Source organism: Nyctereutes procyonoides, unplaced genomic scaffold (assembly GCF_905146905.1).
Source record: "Nyctereutes procyonoides isolate TBG_1078 unplaced genomic scaffold, NYPRO_anot_genome, whole genome shotgun sequence".
Lineage (NCBI taxonomy): Eukaryota > Metazoa > Chordata > Mammalia > Carnivora > Canidae > Nyctereutes > Nyctereutes procyonoides.
The window spans coordinates 25,535,297-25,558,746 of NW_026575136.1; the positions used below are offsets into that span (position 1 = coordinate 25,535,297).

The window sequence follows — 23,450 nt, forward strand, 5'->3', positions numbered from 1 at the left end:
AGAATTATACTGTAGTCATATAAAATGTTTACATTAGGTACAATGTAAAGAGTATACTATAACTCTGTACTATTTAACTTCTCTATGGATCTAAAAATATTTCAAACTAAAAAGAAAAAAATTAATTTGGAGCCTAAGTCTGTGCTCAAAAGATAACATTAACTAGAGAAATGGTCATAATCACCACAAATTTTATGGATAGCTCTGATTTCATGTAACCCGTGTTCTCGTAAATAAAGGTTATTTACTAAGCTCATAGGCTTTAAGTGTTTACATCAGTGTAAACCATCCTAAAGAGCCTATTATTTAAAGATGGTGTATTGCAGTTCTTTTAGGTTCTGTTTATCTGTCATGTGAAGAGTAAATATTGCCAGTCAAAACTGTAAGGAAGTTGCTGAGACTTGTACAGAAATCCTATATCCTTTCTTAGCTAGAAAATTTCAAGTTTAAAAAAAAAAAAATTTCAAGTTTTCACAGTCTTATGGTCTGAGGCCTGCTTAGCCAAACTGGCTATCAGCAAATCATCAACATACTGTAAGAGGATCCCATCTCAGAAGATTATCAGGGAAACTATTAAGCCATGTTACTAACACTAGTTCATTTGCTCCTTTATACTTATTATTTTGGGGTATATATTTTTCTCATCATGATGTAGGTCATTTTCAAGCAAAAATTATATGTGACTTTACAAATGCCATATAAGAACTAATTTTCAAATTTCCTCATGGCCAGTAGACCAACAGAGGTTGTTGGTTATTTAGATGATTCATGCCCAGCTATACACCGGAGAAGAATTCAATTTTTTGTCTTCATATCTAATGTCCTTTATCTGTTCTAGGATACCACAGTAGTTAATTATCAAGTCTCCTTAGGCTTTTCTTGGCTATGACAATTTCTCAGTATTTGCTTGTTTTGATGGTCTCGCAAGTTCTGAAAAGTACCAGTCCAGTATACTGCAGGAGGCTCCTCTATTAGACTTTGATGTTTTTCTCATGATTAGAATGGGTTTAGGAAGAGGACAGGGAGAGAGAGGAAATCTACATGTGTAAAGTGCCATTTTTTTAATCACATCTTATCAAGAGTGTATATATACACCATCAACATAACATAGCTTATCACAATTGATATTAAACTGGATCACCTGGCCAAGGCAGTGTTTGTCTGGTTTCTCCACTATAAATTTAATTATTCCCCCCCCCCCTTTTTCATATTGTACTCTTTGGAAGAAAGCCACTGTGTACAACCAATACCTAAGGAGTGAGGAATTATACTGAGCTATACTCTGTCTACTGAAAGCATGAAGTACCTATGTAGATTATTTGAAATTCTTCTAGAGAGAGGATATACATTTTAAACTCAATTATGTGATTAAAAGCGGTCATTCTACAAGATTTGATTAACATTATTATCACCAATATTTGCACTCATGCCTTCTCTATCCTACTGAAGAATTAATTTTTACCAGTATACATGCAAAGCCATTATTCCTTTTATGAGCCTTTCCAGCCAGCACCATCAAAAAATGATAAATTATTTTAAAGATTTAAACATATATTCTATTATATAACTATACTATAATTTATTTGAAAATTATCCTGATAGCTTCTTAAAAAAAAAAAAAAGGAATAGGATAGGATAGAGAATACATTACAATAAAGTACTTCAGAAGTAGAAAAATTATTTTTAAAAAGTATTTTAATTTTTCCCTGTGTGAACATGCATACATGTGCATTATATGAACATAGTACATTGTAGTGAAAAAATGTATTTCTAACCATTTTATGTACAAATAAGTTTGAAAATCATCTCTATTAAGTGGAATTGCTGCAATAAAACTGTATTCTCAACTTTACAAGACAGTAGTAAAATATCAATAACAATTTAGATGCACACCAGCAGTATATGAGAATTCCTATTTCCTCTAACTCCCACGATTGACTGGTATTATCATATTTATCTTATGCCAATCTAAACAAGATGAAATGGCATCCTGTTGTTTATCTATTTGTCTGATTACTAGTGAGGGTGAACATCTTTTCATGTTTTTATTGGCCAATTGGGTTTCCTATCCTTTCAACTATGTGTCCGTATCCTTTGATCAAATAGGATTGTGCTTGTTGGGCTTTTTTCTTTGACTTATACATTACATGCATGTGTATCTGTGTGTCTCCCTACCTATATATAATTAGAAAGATATAATTATTTGCACCATACATACAAAAAATCTAAATTTGTTTAGAGTTCTATTTGTTAAATAGAAGTTTTGTAACTTTATTTATTGATTGATTTTTTTGTAACTTTAATACAGTATAATTTACCAAATTTATCCTTTCTGGACTGAGTTTTGTGTGTGTTTTTTTTTCCATAAGAAAACTTTCCTTGTTTCTGTGTCACATAAAAATAGTTTTAAATTAATACTAAATTCTAAGTTTTGGATTTTTGTTTTTCACCAGTCGTTATCTAGAACTTACTTGTACATGGTGTGACAGAGGTCTAGTTTGAAGCTTTTAACCAACTGGCAGAAGCAGTAGGATAGCTATCACTTAAGAATGTATTAAGATAAATTCCGTATCAGACACAAATATAGGTAAAAAACTTTAAATTCAATTGTCTTTTGCTATTTGTATCATAATATTTGGAAACAGTATCTAACAATAGGAACAGATACAGTTTTGGTTTGGTGAAATACTATACTGAAAATGAGGTAAGCCACACCTATGCCTAAGATACATCTTACAAATAAAGGATTAATAAAGAACATTTTTAAAGGCACTGGCCACCTCTTCTCCTCAACACAACCAAAATTTTGAAAATAATGAATATGATCTCTTTTTCCCTGGTCATCTAGATCCCGAACAACCCGAGGCTTTGTTTTCCATTATATCAGAGAAAAAGCTTTCATTAATGTAATGTAGCCAATATTGCAAAATCTAGTCTTTCAGTCTTTTATCATCCATTCAATTTGTCTTTGTTTACCATATCTTCTTTCTTAAATAGCTGTCATTTCTTGGCTTTTGTGAACATTGCTCTGGTTTTCCCTCTAATTTCCTATCTAACATAGAAAGGTCTCTATGTGGTCACTGAATTTTGAGTTACTCAAAACTCAGTCCCAGGGCTTCTTTCATTCTTACTCTTATACTTTTTGTCTAAAATTTTTTTTTAAGATTTTATTTTTAAGTAATCTTGACACCCAACATGGGGCTCAAACTCACAACCCAGAGATCAACAGTTGCATGCCCCACCAAATGAGCCAGCCAGGTGCCCCTCCATCTAAGGCTTTTTGATCATATCCTTGGTGTCAGACAGTACCTATATACAAAAATCTTAACAAATAGCTCTAAATCCATATATGTAATCCCAACCTTAATACATCCATTTGAGAGGCAAACTATGTTTTTTATTTTTTAAGATCTTATTTATTTATTCATGAGAGACAGAGAGAGAGAGAGAGAGAGGCAGAGACACAGGCAGAGGGAGAAGCAGGCTCCATGCAGGGAGCCTAACGTGGGACTCGATCCCGGGTCTCCAGAATCAGGCCCTGGGCTGAAGGCAGCGCTAAACCACTGAGCCACCCGGGATGCCCACAAACTGAGTATGTTTAAAATCAAACTCAAGATATCCTCCATGAACCTTGTCTAGGTAGTAAGCCTCCCAACTCCCTAATGTTTACAACCTTAGGAGATGGCACCACCTTCCACTCAAGTACACTAATCAGAAAACTGGCACTCATTCTGTATACCTCATTCTTTGGCTGTATAGCCACATACTACTTTTTGATTTTACTTTTTTTCAAATTGCAAATCTGAACATCTTGCCCCTTGGGTAAAACCCTTTAGTGCCTCTCCCCCATCCTAATCAAAGCTAGAATCCTGGGATGCCTGGGTGACTCAATGGTTGACCATCTGCCTTTGGCTCAGGTTGTGATCCTGGGATCCTGGGATTGAGTCCCACATCAGGCTCTCTGTGGGGAGCCTGCTTCTCCCTCTACCTATGTTTCTGCCTCTCTCTCTCTGTATCTCTCATGAATAAATAAATAAAATCTCAAAAAAAAAATACAAAACACTAGAATCCTTATCATGACACACAAGAGGATACATGGACTGGCCTCTGCCTCCCCTTCTAGCCTTGTCTCGTGGCACTCCCTCTTGCTTTATGGCATCTCACCCTATTGGTCTTTTTTATGTAAGTAGCCCATGCTTCCTACTGTTATTAAGACCTCTGCATAAATTGCACTTCCAACCCACCCTCTATCCTCTCTCACTCCATTGTCTCATGACATCTTGCATTTTCAAGCATCACTTTCTCAGGGACTATGCAGTCCACACCAAAAACTTTACCTTGAGTTTATAAATATATACCTATGTTTTTACTATTTGGATTAATGTCTGTCTCTACCACTTAACTGTAATTCCATGACAGCAGGACAGGGCTTCTCCAGCACTCATCCGCAGTCCTAAAATGCTTAGTAAGGATTCAAATATGTGCTAAAGAAATTATTTTAGATTATCATTTCAAAGGTACATGTAATATGCACTACACCCACTAGAGGCTGCCTTGCTTCTCTTTTTCCACCAGAACAAACATTTGAACTGTGAAGATTCAGGATATTTATATCAAAACAAAAACCAAACTTCTGCTTAAGTCATTTACTATGCATAAAACTGCAGTGATTCCAAAATACTGTCCTGCTCAGCGGGAAGACTGCTTCTCCCTCTCCCTCTGCTCTTCTTCTCCGCTGGTGCACTCTCTAAAATTTTAAAAATAAAATGAATAAAGGGAATCACATTTATCCAGATTTATCTAAGAAGATAGACTTTGTCATGGTTGAATCATTTGGAAACCTCTCAAAATAATTAACTACCAAAAATGTTAAAAGATGCATATCCGTGTACCAATAAAAGTTACTCAGCTTATACCTGTAGAAATATTTACATGCACTGAAAAACAATATAAAAATTAGATATTTAAAAAATTTTACATCAACCAAAACTTTGCATTTAAAATGTTAACTGTGGTTATTTTAAGACTATTAAAGTCAAAACTTAGTTTTTAAGCCCTAAAATATTTGAAGTGCTTAAAAGACCTTTAACATTTCATTGCTAAGATACAAACTTCAATGACTATCCTCATTATTCAATGAAACCTTAGCTGTAAAGACCTACATTAATGCAAATTTTGCTAAGTAGAACACTTCCCAACCCTATTAATAATAAATTATTATTGGTAGAGATTAGCAATTATTAATATTCTAGTATGTGCTATTTCTTAAACACTTCTATTGATAAGTAAACCCCTATGTACTTAGGAAAGTACTTACTGAGAAAACTGGCCAGTTGATTTGTTATGGGCTTGCAAGGTCATATAAACAAGTCCATGATTATAGGATATGAAGTAGAATCAGGAAACTACAGATTTATATAGGAAGTCAATCATTTCAAGCACTTCTATGTCCAACTTCTTACAGCTCTCTGAGAAAACCTATTTTAAATCCATTTAAACTTACATTTTAGAAATCAGACCCTAATTTAAAGATTTGCCCCCTACTGACTTCGTTGTTTTTTCCAGCTTTAGCTGCTTAATAGTTGATACTTGTTTTATTTTTTTAAAAAACCTCTCAAATATTTTCAATATATACTAATATTGCACTATCCATAACTCACTATACTAACAACATTTATGGTGTATTAGGTACCAGGCATTGTGAAAAGCACATTCCTAATTCTGTGCACTTTTATTAATCCCCTTGACATATTAAATGTTAAGTGAGACTAAGAGAAGCTAAGTAACTTAAGGCGTTAAGAGCAAATAATCGGTAGAACTGGGATACAAACTCTAGGCTCTTCTACCAGGTAAGCACAATCTTCTTCAGGGACCCTAAGCGCAGGAGATTTCTAAAAATTCCATTACAGAGATGGAAATATTGTATATAAAGAATACATTTCCAATCGCTAATCCATGCCATTCACTAATCCCTCCCATTACTACATTCCAGATATTGATTCCATTTTCAATCTCTCTGGCAATCTCAATTACAATAAGTATCAGCAATCCTTTTTGCTGATAAACGGTAACAGCATTGGCTATTTCGACACTATTTTCCTAAGATCAGGGATTTTTTTCCCATGTTTTTCTTCAATATACACAGCACAGAAAAATACTTAGAATTCGAACATTAGGAGCTAATGTTCTATTATAAATATTTTGAATTCCTGGTACTAACAATGTCAAAAAAAAAAAAAAAAAAACAACCACCACCACAACAAAACTCTGGAGCAAAAACAAAACAAAACAAAGAACCAAAAGCCTCACTCAAATGAAAATTTCAGTTTACTGAGCCTGGGTAAACTGAAATTAAAGCCTACACTTAACCGTTGGCATACTTTTACATGTAAACCAATAACCTGACCTGTGGTTATATAAGAATGCTCTATTTTTCTGCACAGCTAAAGGAGATACTTGACTACTTCAATGTAACATGTAATTCACCTGATAACAAAATTACTGCTATCTATTTATTTTGGGGCTCACGGGGAGCGACAGTGAAGGAAAGATAATTTAAAACCTTGCAAAAGGGGCAATTTACATGTGAAGGAAATGGAAGGTCTTAGGAATAGCATTCCAGTACTGTTGACTAGAAACTAACATCCCCTTCACCACCTGGGACTGTAATCCAGGAATGACTTAAAAGATACGCGGGGTCCAAACTTAGCATACTCCCTCCAAGTGCTAACATTTGATAAAGGAAATTAAAACTGTGCAGAGCCACCCAGTTTTAAAATAATTATGTTCCGCGGTCAACACCTTAATTCAAGCCTAAATGGCCAAGTCAGAGAGAGACTGGAAGGCACAGTGGGAGATGACTGGCTTTGGACTTAAGAAAACCGACTTTAGAGTTGCCCTTGAACACTTCTCGGCGGAGCTGAGCTGACCAGGTCACTGAAGTGTGCTTTTCTCTCTCTACCGACGCGGGCCGCATTTGGTATTCTGAAGGGTCCCTGTGGTGCAAACTGTGTTTTAAATCCTCAGTGCTCACTGAGCCACGGAGAGCTTGTTAGACCAGAAAGCGCACAGACCGTCGGGGGTCTAACCGCAAAGCCAAGGAAATCCAAAACCGAGGGCGCCCGGGGGGCTCAGGGCGTGACCCCGGACATCCCGGGATCGAGTCCCGCGTCGGGCTCCCGGTGCATGGAGCCTGCTTCTCCCTCTGCCTGTGTCTCTGCCTGTCTCTTGTGTCTCTCATGAATAAATAAAATCTTTAAAAAAAGAAAGAAAAGAAAAAGAGACCGCAAACTCAGGAGCTCCCCCGTGGGCTACTTCCTCCCACACCCCACCTGCCCGCCCGCCCTCACAGCACCAACTGGGCGCCTAGAAGGCGGTCTTCCAGAAGTCCACGCAGCCGGCGCTGTCGCCAGGCCCGCGGAGCGAGCCGGCACTCGGCTCGGAGGGGAGGAGAGAGGACGTGCCATTCTAGCTAGTGCCCGGGGCACCTGCTACACGTGCCGCCACTACGCCGCCAACCCGCCGCCAACCTCGAGGCAAAGTGCAGCGCGCCGAGCAAGCCGCGCGTCGGCGGGCGCGAGGCCACTCCTGCAGCCGCCGCAGCTGTCGGCGCCCCGGTCCCCGGGCTTTACCTGGGGCTTTTCCGAGTCAGGCGTTATCTCGGGAATGAGGCCTCCTTAGCGGAAAGGCGGGACCCGGGTCTCCGGCCCAGCTCCCCTCCTGAAAGGAGACCCCAGAGAACGTCCCTAAACCACCGTCATAACTGCCTCCCAGCCGCGGAACGCCCCCCGACACCCTACCTGCCCGGAGACGACTCTCGCGATAATTCTGGGGCCAGTCCTCGGCGACTCCAGCCCCCCTCCTGTCCCGACCAATCAAACAGGAGCGGGGGCGGGGTTTTGCCTTTGAGACGGGAGCGGGGCTCTCAATCTGCGCGTCGAGAACGGGCCGGGCTGGGGCTGGGGCGGGGCTGGGGCGGGGCTTGCGCGGGGAGAGGGGCCGGGCGCTCACCCTCTCTCGCGAGACTGGAGACCAGGAAGACGCCTGCAGAGCCCCGCTGCTGGTGCAGCAGAGGCTGAGGCAGCGGGGTGCCGCTGCGTCCGGACCTTCTGCCTCCGAGCCTACGCCCGGTCTCGGGGTGTGGAGGTGGGACGTGGGCAGGCCGCGCTTGTGGAGGTGCGCAGCGCCCGCTGAGGCTCGGAGGGGATCCAGGCTGCGGCCTGTCAGAGCCCGTCAGGGAGGCGCCCACAGTTCTGACAGGGTAAGATGGCGGCAATGGCGCCTGGAGGTGGTGGCAGTGGTGGCGGCGGTGTGAATCCGTTCCTCAGCGATTCGGACGAGGACGACGACGAGGTAGCGGCGACCGAGGAGCGGCGGGCAGGACTTCGGCTGGGCTCGGGGAGCGGCCTGGATCCTGGCTCTGCGGACTCGCTGTCGCCCCAGGATCCCGTGGCCTCAGGGAGCAGTGCGCGGCCGGGGCTCCCTGGGGAGGCGGCGGCGGCGGCGGCGGCGGCCCTGGGGGGCTGCGGGGAGACCCCTGGCCGCTTGTCCATTGATGCGATCGCGGCCCAGCTGCTGCGCGATCAGTACTTGCTGACCGCCCTGGAGCTGCACACCGAGCTGCTGGAGAGCGGCCGCGAACTGCCTCGGCTGCGCGACTACTTCTCCAATCCCGGCAACTTCGAGAGGCAGAGTGGGACCCCGCCGGGCATGGGGGCGCCGGGGATGCCTGGAGCTGCCGGCGGCGGGGGCGCCGGAGGCCGGGAACCCAGTACGACGTCCGGCGGGGGACAGCTCAGTAAGTGAGCGCAGCCTGCGGCTCCGGCCGGGCGGCTGGGAAGGTCGCGCGCGGGCGGGCGGGCGGGGAGTGTCAGAAACATCCTAGGGAGGGTTGGGGCGGGCGGGCGGGCGTCGTCTGCGGTGGGAGCCGAGGGACCTGGCGGCGGCCGGCTGCGTGCCTCGGCCTCTGGCTGCACTGGCGCTGGCTCCTGGCTCCCCTGTCGGCGTCGCTGTCTGAAGAACAAACACATCCCGTTTCTCGTGCCCCGGCTGCTGCGGGGCTCCTGGAGACCCCTGCAAACGGGCTTGTCGCTTTGATCGTTTCCCCTTTTCCTCCAGTCTCCTGAATCCCCACGGCCGGGAAGTCGCGTTTCTTAAATCGCTTGCAGTTAGGGATTCCTCGCCTCAAAGTCAGGAGGGAGGAGAAGAATCGGAAATGTTCTCTCGGGCCGGTCAGATGCCCGACCGTCCCTTTGTCTTTGGAAGGGCTTTGTCCCTCAGAAATGGGGTTTTCTGCCGCACAAAATGTGTTGCGTTTAAGGAAAGCCAGTTCTATTCCATGTCGGCGCCTTAATTGCAAGAAGTTTCCACGATTATAGGAAATCTAAGGAGCAGGGTGATCGAGTTCTGCCTGTGGTCCCACCTCCTCGCAGGCTTTTTTTTTTATAATCTGCGTAAGTTAGACATTTACTTTTTTTTTTTTTTTACCATGTTACTGTTCTTAGCCGTATAGATGGCTTATCCTGTCCATCATATATTTATAAGCGTTTTCTTATGGCTTAAAAACTATCAAGGATGTATTCCAGATTCCAAGGGTGTATCCCAGTATCCTTTTTGGGAGGCATCTTAGATTTTCCCATACTAATAATGGTATGAGAAGTTTCAGTGTGTCGGAGGAGAACAACCGCAATTCACTAACAACATGTTAAGTGTACAATTTTTAAATTGTAGCCCCAGTGATTATTTTGCCTCTGTACTTCTGAATGGTGTCACAGACTTCTACTGCCAAATCTAGATGTGGTGCAAGTGCAGAGTACATTTTCTATCCAGGTAAATCCTGGGCAGATTTCCCTCTTTGATAGAGAATTTTCTCAGTAGGTTTAACTTTCTTATAATGTAGGGTAATCTTCTCAGGAACAGATTTTCTCATTGCTGGCTAGCCTGTCACTTTTACAAATGCTTGCCACACTCCCCGTGTTTAATTAGTTGCTTCTTTCTTTTTTTTCTTTGTCACTTATTTTGCTACTTTCATATGTGAACTATAGTCTTTAATTGTTTTGTTGTCAATATCATTTTTCTCCATTATATAGTCACTTCTTTTTTTTGTGTGTGTGAGATAGTCACTTCTTGAGGGACATCTTCATATTCCTCACACTTTGTACGATCTCTGGCCTGTTGTTGAACACAACTTAATTGCATCTGATACGTTTTTCTAATGTGTTAATATAATGAAATAGGTTATTCTGTACTTCATGGCTTTATTCTGTTTGAAAGAATTTCTTAGCCTACCTTATTACAGTTTGGTATCACTGTTCATAATGAAAATTTCTCATTAAAACTTTTGTATATAGAAATAGTTATGGGGCACCTGGGTGAGTCAGTTGGTTGGACTCTTGGTTTAGGCTGGGGTGGTGATTGCAAGTCATGAGATCCAACCCTGCATTGGGCTCCCTACTAGGCAGGGGGATTGCTTGGGGTTCTCCCTCTCTCTCCCTCTCTTTCTCCTCCTCCTACCCTGCACCCATGTATGTTCTCTCTCTCTCTCTCTGTCTAAAATAAATAAATCTTATAAATAAATAAATCTTTAAAAAAAGAAAAAGATAATTATATTTATAATTTAGACTCTAAGTAGTATTTTCAAGTTAATACAAAGAAAATGAACAAAAGAGGGAAAAATAAGTTATCCATAATCTCATCAATGGTATGCCTAACCTGTTTTTTCCATACATGTATTTTAAAAAGCAAACATTGAGTTAAACTGTTTTATATAACTTTAGATTATTTGACATGCACTATGATTTTTACCATCAACTTTGATGTAAATGCATCAAGTGTACAGTTTGATGAGTTTTGAGAAACTAATCACTACTACAATTAAAATATAGAACATTTTTATTGTCCCCAGAATTCCTTCATTTTTCTTTGCATTATATCCATTGTCCCACCTTTAGACCTCCACTGATCACTATACAACAGAATTTTGCAGCCTGGGGACTATTGAGATTTGGGGCCTGATAATTTTTTGTTGCAGTACTGCCCTGTCCATTCTAGAATGTTTAACAGCATCTCTGACCTCTCTATCCACTAGACGTCTGTAGCAACCATTCCAACCCCATCTGTCAAGCTGTGACAACCAAAAATGTCTACAACATTGGGGAAGAGGAGACCAAAATTTCCCAGATTAAGAACCACTTCTGTATATAAGTTTTGCCTGTTCTAAAATTTCATGTAAATAGAATCATGGAGCATATTCTTTTTGCATGGACATGCATTTTCATTTCATTGGATAATGCCCAGAAATATAATTGCTGGGTCATATAGTTACTATATATTTAAGTTTATAAGAAACTGTCAAACTGTTTTCCAAGGTGGTTGTACCATTTAAAATTCCTATCGCCAGTGTATGAGAGTTCCACATTCCCTAAACACGTGGTATTTTCAGGCTTTTTATTTAACTCATCCTATGAGAGATTGGAAGTATCTCATTGTGGTTTTAAATTTCATGTCCCTGCTGAACTCCTCCTGAGCTTTTCTGATACTTTAGAGTATCATCTTTCATGAAATGTCTGTCTTTAACCACTTTTTAAAATTCTGTTTTATATATTCTGGACCCAAGGCCTTTATTAATAATCACTTTGGAAATATTTTTCCCAGTGTGGTTTACTGTGTTATTTTCTAAATGTCTTCAAGTCTGGTTGATCAGTTTTGTTTTTTTTTTTTTTTTTTTGATGATTTATGGTCTTTGTGTCCTATATAAGAAGTATTTGCAAGTCTCAAGATTGCAGAAATTTTCTGTATTTTCTCCTAGAAGTCTTTATGGTTTTAGCTTTTACATTTAAGTCTTTAATGGCAAGACTTTATTTTAAAGTTATAAAAAGAAGAAATATTTCCTATTCTTTCTATAAATGTGCACATATAGCACAAACTTGAGTACAGTTTAAATATGTTTCAAAATATCAGTGCCTGTAAATGTCTTAACCCAGTTAGAAAATAGATAAATATATAAATGTTCAAATAAGTTTGTAAGACTGCTTCAGTACCATGTTTTGAAGATTTTGACTAAGCTCCTGATTGCACAAATTATATTCTAGGAATTCAGAGGATAAATGATTCTCTAGAATTAGACTACTGCCTGTTTTTAAGGTCCCCTATATTCAAGTCTAGCATGTTGATTGTTGCAAATTAGATTATGATTTTATAATAATAAGAGCATCCTGGGTGATTATAAACCATGTAAAGATGGATAGTATAGATTATCTAAAACATTTAATTATTTTTATTTCTTTTTGTATATATTTTGATGGATATGTGTCTGATCTGAAAATTCATAATACTTCAAAATAACAAATATGTAGCTAAAAGTTGTTTTTTTCTTTCATCGATGTCTAAAAACAATTTAATTTTGCAAGATTTACGTATTTAATAAAAGTCTGTTGACCTAGGTAAATAGTATGGTGGTTCTATTAAAATACTTTAAGGAGTCTTCATACTGTATTTAATTTTTTTTTTCTTGACTGGAAGAGTAATCCAGACTTATAAAACATTCAAATGGTAAAAGAATTATAGCTTTATAAATTTGATTGTTTCAGTAGAAGAATTTATTTTTTTGAAGATTTTATTAATTTATTGAGAGAGTGTGTACGTGAGGGGGTGGGGAGGAGGAGAGGGAAAGAGGGACTCTCAAGCAGACTCTGTCCTGGGCTGAGCATGGAGCCAGACAGTAGGGCTCAATCCCATGACCCCAAGAGTATGAACTGAGCCAAAATCAAGAGTTGGTCCCTTAACCGACTAGGCCACCCAGGTGCCCAAGAATTTCTTAACTAGAAAATTTACTTCTAATGAACACTTTAAGGAAGTTTCAGTGTTTGATAAATTGTAGCATCATTGCAAGATTTCTACTAGATCTACCTGATGAACTAATTATATCTTTTATATTTAATATAGTTGTTTGAATAGACACACATTATTTATATATTTTTCTTCTGTATTTTTGCCAGTTGGGCCAGAATAAACTTCAATTTAGTAATTGTTTTGCTTTTCAGTTGGATTGCAAGATAAAAATTGTGGCAATGTCGTTGATTAACACTGATCAGATTGTAGTATCTTTGCCAGGTTCCACTTGAAGTCTTAGAGCACTAATAGTATCTTTGCTGGTTTCACTTGAAGTCTTAGAGCAGTAATCAAAATTGGACTGTAATTTCATAGATGAGCCCAACTTTTTTTTTGCAGTACAGACAGTAGGTGATCAAATTGGGAAGACAAGTAACTTAATGACTTTCAGTGATAGATTTCTTTTATTCTGTATTCACATGTCAGGAGGTAGTCATTTATGAATCAGTGTGATAATTTCACTTGTAAGCCTACAGCCTTCCTGAGTCATTTTCCTTCTTTTTAAAATTTTCTGTTTCATGATCCTACATGTCTTTTCTCAGAACTCACAAAGAGTACATATCTCACAGTGCTCAGTATTCCTTTTTCAGTATCACCAATGCTAACATGTCAAGATTATAATCTTCCAACGTTCCCATCTCTTCTGCTTTACAAACTAATTCCTTCCTTCTTAGATTGAAATTGCGTTTAGTGATTCCTCTGGCTTCTGAGATAGAAAATATCAATAAAATATTTCTAAGATTTTTAGGTTCACTGTTTTAGCTGAATGCAACTTACCCTGTACATTCCTAAATTTATCGGTTGCATAGCTATCATTTTGCTTGTCTATATCTGCCTAGTAGTTTCAAAATTATTGTTAATTCTTATAGAAAATCTAATAAGATATTTTCACTGGCTAGCATGACTTAAATATAGCTGGTATTCAGTATTTATGTTGATCAATGTATTTATTAAGCTGTGTAATCATGATTATAAGGATCCAAAAGATGTTTGTTTAATGCCAGTCCTTGAGCTTATGTTCTTGGTGAAGAAGCAAGACTAACACATGAAAGAGCTATAGAATAGTCTTCTGTGATACAAATAATAGTGTAAGCATTCAGATTCAGAAAAATTATTGTCGATTGTGGCAATGAAATGGCCCTTCTGGAGAAAGTGAAATTTTGAATAGCAACTTTATTATTTGACTCTTTATCGTGAGTGAGGAAAAGGAAGTGAGGGTAAAGAAAAGATAGTATTTTTTTATATATGTATTTTGCCTTATTTAAAACATCTGGGAATGTGCTTCCCATTATCTAGCTCTCCACTAAATAAAGTGATTCCCCTGGTACTTGTAAAAATGTGGTGTGATGTTTCAAGCCATTGTGGTATTTTGCCTGAGAAGAAGCAAGATAGGACTATTAATCAGGGAAAACAGACCTTATTTCTGTCAAAAATTAAAATTATACTTTCTGTGGGGCAGCCTTGGTGGCTTAGTGGTTTAGCGCCGCCTTCAGCCCAGGGTGTGATCCTAGAGACCCAGGATTGAATCTCACGTTGGGTTCCCTGCATGGAGCCTGCTTCTCTCTCTGCCCATGTCTCTCTCTCTCTCTCTCTCTCTCTTAGTCTCTAATAAATAAAATCTTTAAAAAAAATTATACTTTCTGTTTTTCAAAAAGAAAGTTAATGATCTTCAGGATGTATGCTTGTTTTTTAAAAAAGCTTCGTTGGGAAAAAACTTACCTAGAATTTGTGTAATTTTCATTTTGTTTAGTATTCTTAGGTCAAAAACTAAGTTTGGTGCCCCTCTCTCCCATGGCTTTATGATGAAAAACATATATCTCGGTCTAAAAATAAAGTTTTATATCTAAATTACTAATATCAGTTGAAGGTCCAACTCATGATCTCAGGGTCCTGAGATAGAGCCCCACGTGGGGCTCTGAGCTGAGAGTGGAGTCTGCTAAAGTTTCTCTCTCCCTCTTCCTCTACCCCTCCCCACTTTGGCTCTCTTTCTCTCACTCAAATAAATCTCAAACAAGCAAACAGAAAACCAAGTGGCACTTAACCAAGGTCTTAAATGTTAACAGCCTCTTGTTTTCACTGGCTTCTGCCTGTAAGTACTTGAGATTTAATTATTTATAATTATTCTAAATTATTTATAATAAAAATATATTTGTTAATATTTAAGGAAATGGTTTTCCTATTTGTCCAGATTTTGAAAATAGTGCCTCTTTGATTTTTGAGGGTTTGTGTTAGTTTTGTTTTATTTTGAATAAGTTATTTCTTCGTATGTGTCGCATTTGTCTACCTTTTTGTTACCTTATATTGACTATCATATATTAAGTCAATTTGTAAAAAAAAAAAAACTATAAAAATAATTTTTGCTTACAAACTATATATTTTACAAATATAAAGATTAATAAAGAAAATTTTTATTTATTTTTGAGAGAGCATGCTTGCATGCAAGCAGTGGGGGAGGGGGAGAGGAAGAGAGAGAATCTTAAGCAGGCTCCACACCTAGCACAGAATCCAAGGGGGGCTGGATCGTGAGACCCTGAGGTCATGATCTGGGCCAAAATCAAGAGTGTGACACTTGGCCTACTGAGCCAATACCTTATTTTTTCTTTTTAAAGATTTTATTTATTTTTTCATGAGAGACACAGAGAAAGAGAGAGGCAGAGACACAGGCATAGGGAGAAGCAGGCACCTTGCAGGAAGTCCAATGTGGGACTGGATCCCCTGACCTGGAATGCAGCCCTGAACCAAAGGCAGACGCTCAACTGCTGAGCCACCCAGGAGTCCCTAGCCAATAGCTTTTTATTGCATTGTATGGAGGAGTGTCCTGTAATATTCTGTGTATGTGTATGAAAGTAGAATTAGGGGATCCCTGGGTGGCTCAGCAGTTAGCAACTGACATTGGCTCAGGGCATGATCCTGGAGTCCTGGGATCGAGTCCCACATCAGGCTCCCTGCATGGAGCCTGCTTCTCCCTCTGCCTGTGTCTCTGCCTCTCTCTCTCTCTCTCTCTCTCTCTCTCTCTTAAATAAATAAATAAATAGATAAATAAATAAATACTTAAAAGAGAAAGAAAGGACCTAACAATAGCCTTAAAGTTTCTAATTTTTCTAGCCAGTAGTAGTTCTTCATTAAAGACATTCTTTACAATCATGGTAAGAATCGAAACTTTTTTCTTTTTTTCATCAGAGGTGTGTAAGTAAGGATAGTTAATCAAAGTATGTAAATGGAATGATGATACATTCATAAATGTATCGCCAAAATCTCTAGTCCATTTTATCATTTGCATTTTGTGCACTTTATAAGTCATAATAGTGAGAATGCTGAGTTTTATGTCTTAAACCTTTGAATACGATATCTATATTAAAAAGGTAGACTGTATTGATAGGTAACTTTTGAATCTATGTTCTCACTGGACTCTTCCTAACAGATTTTTTTCTACAAGCCATATTGTCTTCTGAGTGTAGTTTAGAATAAAATATATGTGTGACACAAAGGTTGAAAGGTAAAATTGTGTACTCATGTACTGTTGGTGTCACACTCTTGAGAGTAATTTGTAGTATCAGTCATATCTTAAAAATACATATTCTTTAATCTCCAGTTCCATTTCTGTAATTTATTATGGATATATACATGCTCATTTGCATTAAAACAACTGAACCAAGATTTTTAAAATATCATTTATAAGTAAAGGTATTAAAGATTGAAAACAACCTAGGGACACCTGGATGGGTTAGTCAGTTAAGCCTCTGACTCTTGGTTTTGACTCAGGTTATGAACTCAGGGTCCTGGGATCGAGCCCAGTGTTGGACTCCCTGCTCATCAAGGAGTCTGCTTCTCTCCTTCTCTCTTTGCCTCTCCCCGATTGTGGGCACTCACTTTCTCTCTTTCTCATATTTATAAATACATAAATAGATAAATAAATAAGTCTTTTTTAAAAAGATGGAAAACAACATAAATATCCAACAGTAAGGGATTGCTTAATTAAAAAAGAATAATCTATATGTGATGTGGAATGTCCACCAAGTTATATTATAAATTGAGTAAATTAGGAATCAGCCAGTATATATGTTTCCATTTATATACAAAAAGGGTGAAATTTGCATATGCCTCTTGTAACTTAAAATGGTATGTACAGAAAAGTCTAAACAGTGATTGATGCCACAGAGGAGGATTGCTGATCCGGAGGTGGGCACAGGGGCTTATGTTTCTTTGTATGCCCTTTTATATTTTACCACAAATCATGCTTTTGGTGGCAGGACTATGATTCCAGCTCAGATTATTAACTTTAAAGTCTGCATTCTTTATGTTACATACCACAACTGCTGTTTTATGTCAACTTCAAAATAGCTCAGCAAGAATTCTTAGGTCATTTTAGTGTATGATGGGCCCCTCTCCTTAATGCAGAAGGCAGATCAGGTAGTATAAAATTGACCATTTTAAAAACAGAGTGACAAACTAACACCACACTAAGACAGAAGTGAATAACTGCTTTAAGTATATTACTTAATTTTGACAAGATGTCCATGTTACACAGCACTTATCTAAATCAGGACATGCATGTCCTACATGTGATTGTAGGATATTTGGGCCATAGACCAGGATTAACTGAGCCTCCATTGGAGCCAAATATAGTCATTAATTGTTCTCCTGAATGAAATAATCTTACAAGGCTAAATTTGTACTCTGTTTTTCGTCTTGAAGTTTTGCTGCATGGTTACATCTTAAGTTACTGGTGTAGTCATGGAGCATGACTAACTAAAGCCTCAAGGAGGAGGAGTCCACAATTGCAATCATGGGTGTAGCTTTCTTCTAGATTTTCCCACCCAGTATTTCAAAAATTCCCAGTAATCATAAATGATGTTCATTGGTTTTTGCAACCAGTTGCTCCTGTTGTAGATAGATAAGATTGCTTGCTCAAAGTAGTGTCATCATATTTTCTGTTATTTTTTATCCTCTTGCAGTTCTGTGCTTGTATGTTGTCTTAGTTAAGGCCTTTAGCTCACATCTGGACCATCAGTTTTAGCCTCTTAACTGGTTCATGTGCTTTTTTTTCTAATCTCTTCTTCCATCCTTGTTCTTACTTGATTTTAATTTTTTTTTTATTTATTTATGATAGTCACAGAGAGAGAAAGAGAGAGAGGCAGAGACATAGGCAGAGGGAGAAGCAGGCTCCATGCACCGGGAGCCCGATATGGGATTCGATCCCGGGTCACCAGGATCGCGCCCTGGGCCAAAGGCAGGCACCAAACCGCTGCGCCACCCAGGGATCCCCTTACTTGATTTTAAAAGCTATTTTTTCATGTCATTCCAGCTAAAACCTTTCAAAAATTGCTTCCTTCTGTCTAAAGCAACTTTTTCCAACTTTTTTTATTAGAAAAATCATGTATCACAGAAAAAAAAGAATTTACACACTTGTTTAGAAATTTTAATTTTTATCCCATTTTTTTTTTTGCATAGTATGATAAAAGTGACTGTAAAGTATTTTATCATGGGTATGTGTAATAAACTTCTTCCTAAACTTTGTTTCTTCCTGCCTTTTTAACCATGTTATCCATATACAGAACTTTGATTTTTCTTATAGATAGGGTTGGTTGTTTTTGTTTTAAGATTTTATTTATTTATTTGAGAGGAGAGAGAACGAAAACTCAAGAGGGAGGTGGAGTGGAAAGGGTAGAGGGAGAGGAAGGAGCAGACTCCCCGCTGAGCAGGGAGCCTGACTTGGGGCTTGATCCCAGGACCCTGAGACCATAACCTGAGCCAAAGGCAGACACTTAACTGACTGAGCCACCCAGGTGCCTCTACAAAACTTTAATCATACATTGTTTACTCAGTGTCCCTTGAACATGTTTTATATTTTTCTGACTCAGTGCCTTTTCCTTTATCTGAGAATACTTATTCCTGGTCATCATTTTCTTTTATCTAGATCTTAGTGTATCTGTATCCTTAAAGAAGGTCCAGTTTATGTTCCTTCCTCTTCCTAAAGTTTCTCCAGCCTATAGTGAGCTCTGAATCCTCTAACTTGTAGCATTTTTTTTAAGATTATTTATTTATTCATGAGAGACACACAGAGAAAGAGAGAGACATAGGCAGAGGGAGAAACAGGCTCTGCAGGGAGCCCGACATGGGATTGAATCCCGGGACTCCACGATCACGCCCTGGACCAAAGGCAGGCACTAAATCGCTGAGCCACCCAGGGTTCCCTGTAGCATTTTTTTGATCTTGTATTTCACTTACAGAAATGAATTATATAGAGACTTATGAATTTACATATGTTTTTAATGAACTTTTTTTTCCCCTAATGAACAGTGCCTAAAGCTTTGAATAAATGTTGAAGCTGTGTTAAAGAAATGATCTGTAGGTAGGTAGTAGTTCCTGTAAATATGTGAATTTGGAATATTCCTTGCAAAAATAGCCTATTCCCTCAGCTGTGCCTGAGCAAAGCTGAGTTGAGTCTGATGTAAAGTCATTCACAGTATCAATACCAACTTATTTGGAATCTAGGAGATTGGAACCTGCATGCTCTTAGGCATATTATTGAAGAGAACTTAATGGTTTTGAGCTCAGGCCTCCGCATCAGAGAGCTTGACTTTACATTTCTACTCTGCCACTTCCTAATTGCAGCACTCTGCATACTCTGTTTCTTCTACTATAAAAAGCAGATGGCAGGGACCCTGGGTGGCTCAGTCAATTGAGTGCCCAACTCTTGATTTCAGCTCAAGTCATGATCACAGGGTCTGCAGATCAAGCCCTGAGTTGGACTCTGCTGGGAGTTTGCTTGTCCAAGCAGGGAGTCTGCTTGAGGATTCTCTCTCCCCTTCCCTCAACCTCCTACCCTGCACACACACACACACTCTCTCTCTGTTGCTGTCTCTCAAATAAATAAGTCTTTTAAGACTAAAAAAAAAAGACTTTAAAAAAAAAAAAAGGCAGATGCCAAGGACTCCTCTTGCAGGGGATTGTTATGAGCTTAATAAATAGTTATCTGTGGAAAGTTACCTGTGGCACAGAGTTAGTGCTCCAAACATTAAAAATATAATAATTTATTATTCATAACAATTATTAATAATCCTTCTCTTGACCTAACAGCTTGGAAGTCTAGCTCATTGTAGAATCTTCTGACAAAGAGGAAAAGACAACAGACTGCAAGCTGGGAGACTCAATTTCTAATCCTGGCTTACTCACCGATTAATTTATTAAAGCCTTTAACATTCAATAATCTGGTTATATCATTGTTATCTGTGTACTTAATTTCAGTGGTTTATAAGCTACTTTAAGTCAAAGACCAAATCTTACTGAATTTTATATTCCACACTGAGGGTTAATAAATCCTGAATGAATACATAGCTCTGTATTCTTATCTGTGAAAATGAGGGGATTGGACTATCTAAGATTCTTTTTTAGCTCAAATATTTTTAACATAGGAGTTAGTGAGTGAAGTGAGCGCCAGCACTGGAGGAGAATTGAGGATCAGAAAATACAAGTTTTATCCTTGACAGATATCTAAAAGCCATACTTAATTTAAGTGGTTAACATGCTAAAATGTTTATACATGATCTCAGGTTTAAATATAATTACTTTTAAGGGAAGTTCATTATCTTTCTATTTATTGAATTTCTATAATATTTCTTCATTATGTACTATGACTTAGATTTACTTAGGCATGGTTTAGTAAACCACTTTTACTGAAGAATGGAAATATAAAGCTAATTGTTTAGTAATACTTTACTTGCTGTCCTTTCATTATGAATTAGATACTTTCATGACTTTTTAATTATTAAATACTCATTATAGAAAGTATTTAAAGTCTTTGAAGGTAAAATGCCAAATACAAATAAAACTCAAATAATACAGAGAAGACTATATAGTGAAAATATTAAATCTACTCATCTGAGTCAATTAATAACTTATGTATGTTTACAGAAACATTTAATAAACATGTACAACACACCTGCATGGGCTTTTATATCCATATCCTTTAAAAAATTATCCTTTAATACCTTATTGTACCTTCATGTCAGTAACCTGGTACGCAGTAGTTGATCAATAAATGTTGTTGTAGGGCAGCCCGATGGCTCAGTGGCTTAGTGCTGCCTTCAGCCCAGGGCGTGATCCTGGAGTCCCAGGATCGAGTCCCACGTCAGGCTCCCTGCCTAGAGCCTGCTTCTCCCTCTGCCTGTGTCTCTGCCTTTCTCTCTCTCTTTCTCTGTCTCTCTCATGAATTAAATAAATAAAATATTATAAAAAATAAAGTTGTAGTTGTTTTTTAAAGATTTTATTTATTTATTGGTGAGAGAGGGAGAGAGAGGCAGAGACACAGGCAGAGGGAGAAGCAGGCTCCATGAAGGGAGCCCGACGTAGGACTCGATCCTGGGACTCCGGGATCATGCCCTGAGCCAAGGGCAGAAGCTCAACTGCTGAACCACCCAGGCGCCCTGATCAATAAATGTTTAATTGAATTAACAGTACTCTTTACCAGTCAGCAACTATTTAATTACGTTTAGATTTTAAAGTACTATATAATTTCCATAAAATGCCTTTTCAGTAATCTGAAACTAATTTTTTTAACTATTATAAAAGTACATCCTGTCATCATTGCTAAAATATTAAAAATGTAAATATAAGAGAGGCTTTCATATGCAATTTATAAAATTAATCTGCATGCTTTAAAGTCATACTGCGTATAATGGATTTAGTTCTTGGATTTAATTTAAAACCCACATACAGGTTTTACCAGTTTGCCAGCTATGATGAAACTTCCGGGCTATTCAGTTTCTTGTGTTATAAAAGTGAATTATTAAGTTACACAATCCTAGAATTTGAAGAAATGCTTTGTGGTATACTTCATACTAGAATATGGTAGATTTTTTCTAAATAAAAGAGGTTACAGTTTTCAAACTGTTTTAGAGTATTTGGAAAGGTACTTACCCTGGAAAAGAATTGTGGCTGAATTTGAAGAAGTATATTTCTCTTGGCTATAGTATTATTGTATTATTATAATAATACAATGTATAGTATTATTATAATAATAATTATTATTATTATACTGTTATTGCTCTGAAAATCCAAAGTACATTGTATTTCTTTAGTCTGAAAATCCAAGTGCATTATATTTACAAAATACAGGGTTAGTTCAGTCAAAATTGAAATTACTGTTTTCATTAGTGTAGGGTTTTTTTTTTTTTTTTGCACTTGCTTTGGCAGCACATATTCTAAAATTGGAATGATACAGAGAAGATTAGCATGGCCTCTGCACAAGGATGACACGTAAAGTAGGGTTGGTTTGTTTTTGTTTTATCTGACATGGTAAAACAAATTTTAATGAATTAGGAGATTTTTACTTTTGTGACATCATAGTTATTATTTAGAGAGGAGTTAGATCTTTTTTCTTGGAAAATATGAAGTTGTTGGCTTGGACTAAAAAAAAATTTAGAAACGGCAGCCCGGGTGGCTCAGCGGTTTGGCTGCCCAAGGTGTGATCCCAGAGACCCAGGATTGAGCCCCACGTCGGGCTCCCTGCATGGAGCCTGCTTTTCTCCCTCTGCCTGGGTCTCTGCCTCTCTCTCTCTCTCTCTCTCTCTCTCTCTCTCTCTCTCTCTCTCTTTCTCTGTGTCTCTCATGAATAAATAAAATCTTTAAAAAAATGTTGGGAAATATTTTTCAATGGCCATAATAATACCAACTTGAAAATTAAACTGTGTGTTTGCTTTCCTCAAGTACTCTCCCATTGTATAGATGAGTTCTTTGAAACTTTGAAAGAAATAACAACAGTATAATGGAGGAATAATGTATGGTGGCTAATTAAACACCTCTAATCTAGGCCTATCTGTATGATTAAACGTATTATGAAGAGAAAGAGAAAAACTTAGAAAACTAATAATAGATGAATACTTAACATAATAAAAAATATTTATCTGAAATCAACAACCAACATCATCCTTAACATTCAATGAAAATCAGGACTAAGTGATAACTGATGTCACAATACCAGAATATTGGTTGATAATAGTAGATTCTTTTGAGTGTACATGTTTTAATACATATGTTGGAGACAGCAGAATGAGGAGCTAAGACATGTGACTAAGAGTAGAGAATGTAGTACTCAAGCTGAGTTTCTGGTTAGGGCAGTAATGGCCAGATAAACTCACGCATCAGGAAAATCTAGATATTAGCTACATGGTCAAAGAATGTGAATAGAAGACTCACGCACACGCTTAAAAAAGGTAGATGGCTGATATATTTTTCAGAGTGTTCAAGTTCACCAGGAATCAGAGATGCATAATTAAGCAAGATACAGTTTTATAATATGTTAAACTGGTGAGATTTAAAATAATACCAAACAGGGCAGCCCGGGTGGCTCAGCGGTTTAGTGCCGCCTTTGGCCCAGGGCGTGATCCCAGAGTCCCAGGATCAAGTCCCGCATTGGGCTCCCTGCATGGAGCCTGCTTCTCCCTCTGCCTGTGTCTCTGCCTCTTTCTCTTTGTTCTCTCATGAATAAATAAATAAAATCTTTTAAAAAAATTAAAAAATAAATAAAAATAATACCAAACATTGGCATTATATACTGCTGA

General features: G+C 38.4%; 2 protein-coding genes and 1 non-coding gene across 11 annotated transcripts in view; 2 read left to right on the plus strand and 1 right to left on the minus strand.

The window, feature by feature from the left end:
* Window positions 1–7,828, minus strand: part of LOC129495546 (GPI ethanolamine phosphate transferase 1) — a 109,863-nt gene extending 102,035 nt beyond the window's left edge. For 4 of the 5 annotated variants that reach the window (XM_055303166.1, XM_055303168.1, XM_055303167.1 and 1 more), the window contains exon 1: window positions 7,632–7,781. The gene's annotated coding sequence lies outside the window, so the exon portion shown is untranslated. The other variant, XM_055303164.1, reaches the window with a different exon arrangement.
* Window positions 7,829–8,040: 212 nt separating this feature from the next.
* The window catches only part of LOC129495453 (RAB11-binding protein RELCH), a 112,565-nt gene continuing 97,155 nt past the window's right edge, over window positions 8,041–23,450 (plus strand). For all 5 annotated transcript variants that reach the window (XM_055302988.1, XM_055302986.1, XM_055302987.1 and 2 more), the window contains exon 1: window positions 8,041–8,797. In XM_055302988.1, the coding sequence (XP_055158963.1) occupies window positions 8,266–8,797 (532 nt within the window). In that variant the 5' untranslated portion in view covers window positions 8,041–8,265. The remainder of the gene's footprint in view (window positions 8,798–23,450) is intronic.
* LOC129495621 (U6 spliceosomal RNA) lies at window positions 22,072–22,174 on the plus strand. Its single transcript, XR_008661563.1, has one exon. It is a non-coding gene; the product is annotated as a U6 spliceosomal RNA (small nuclear RNA).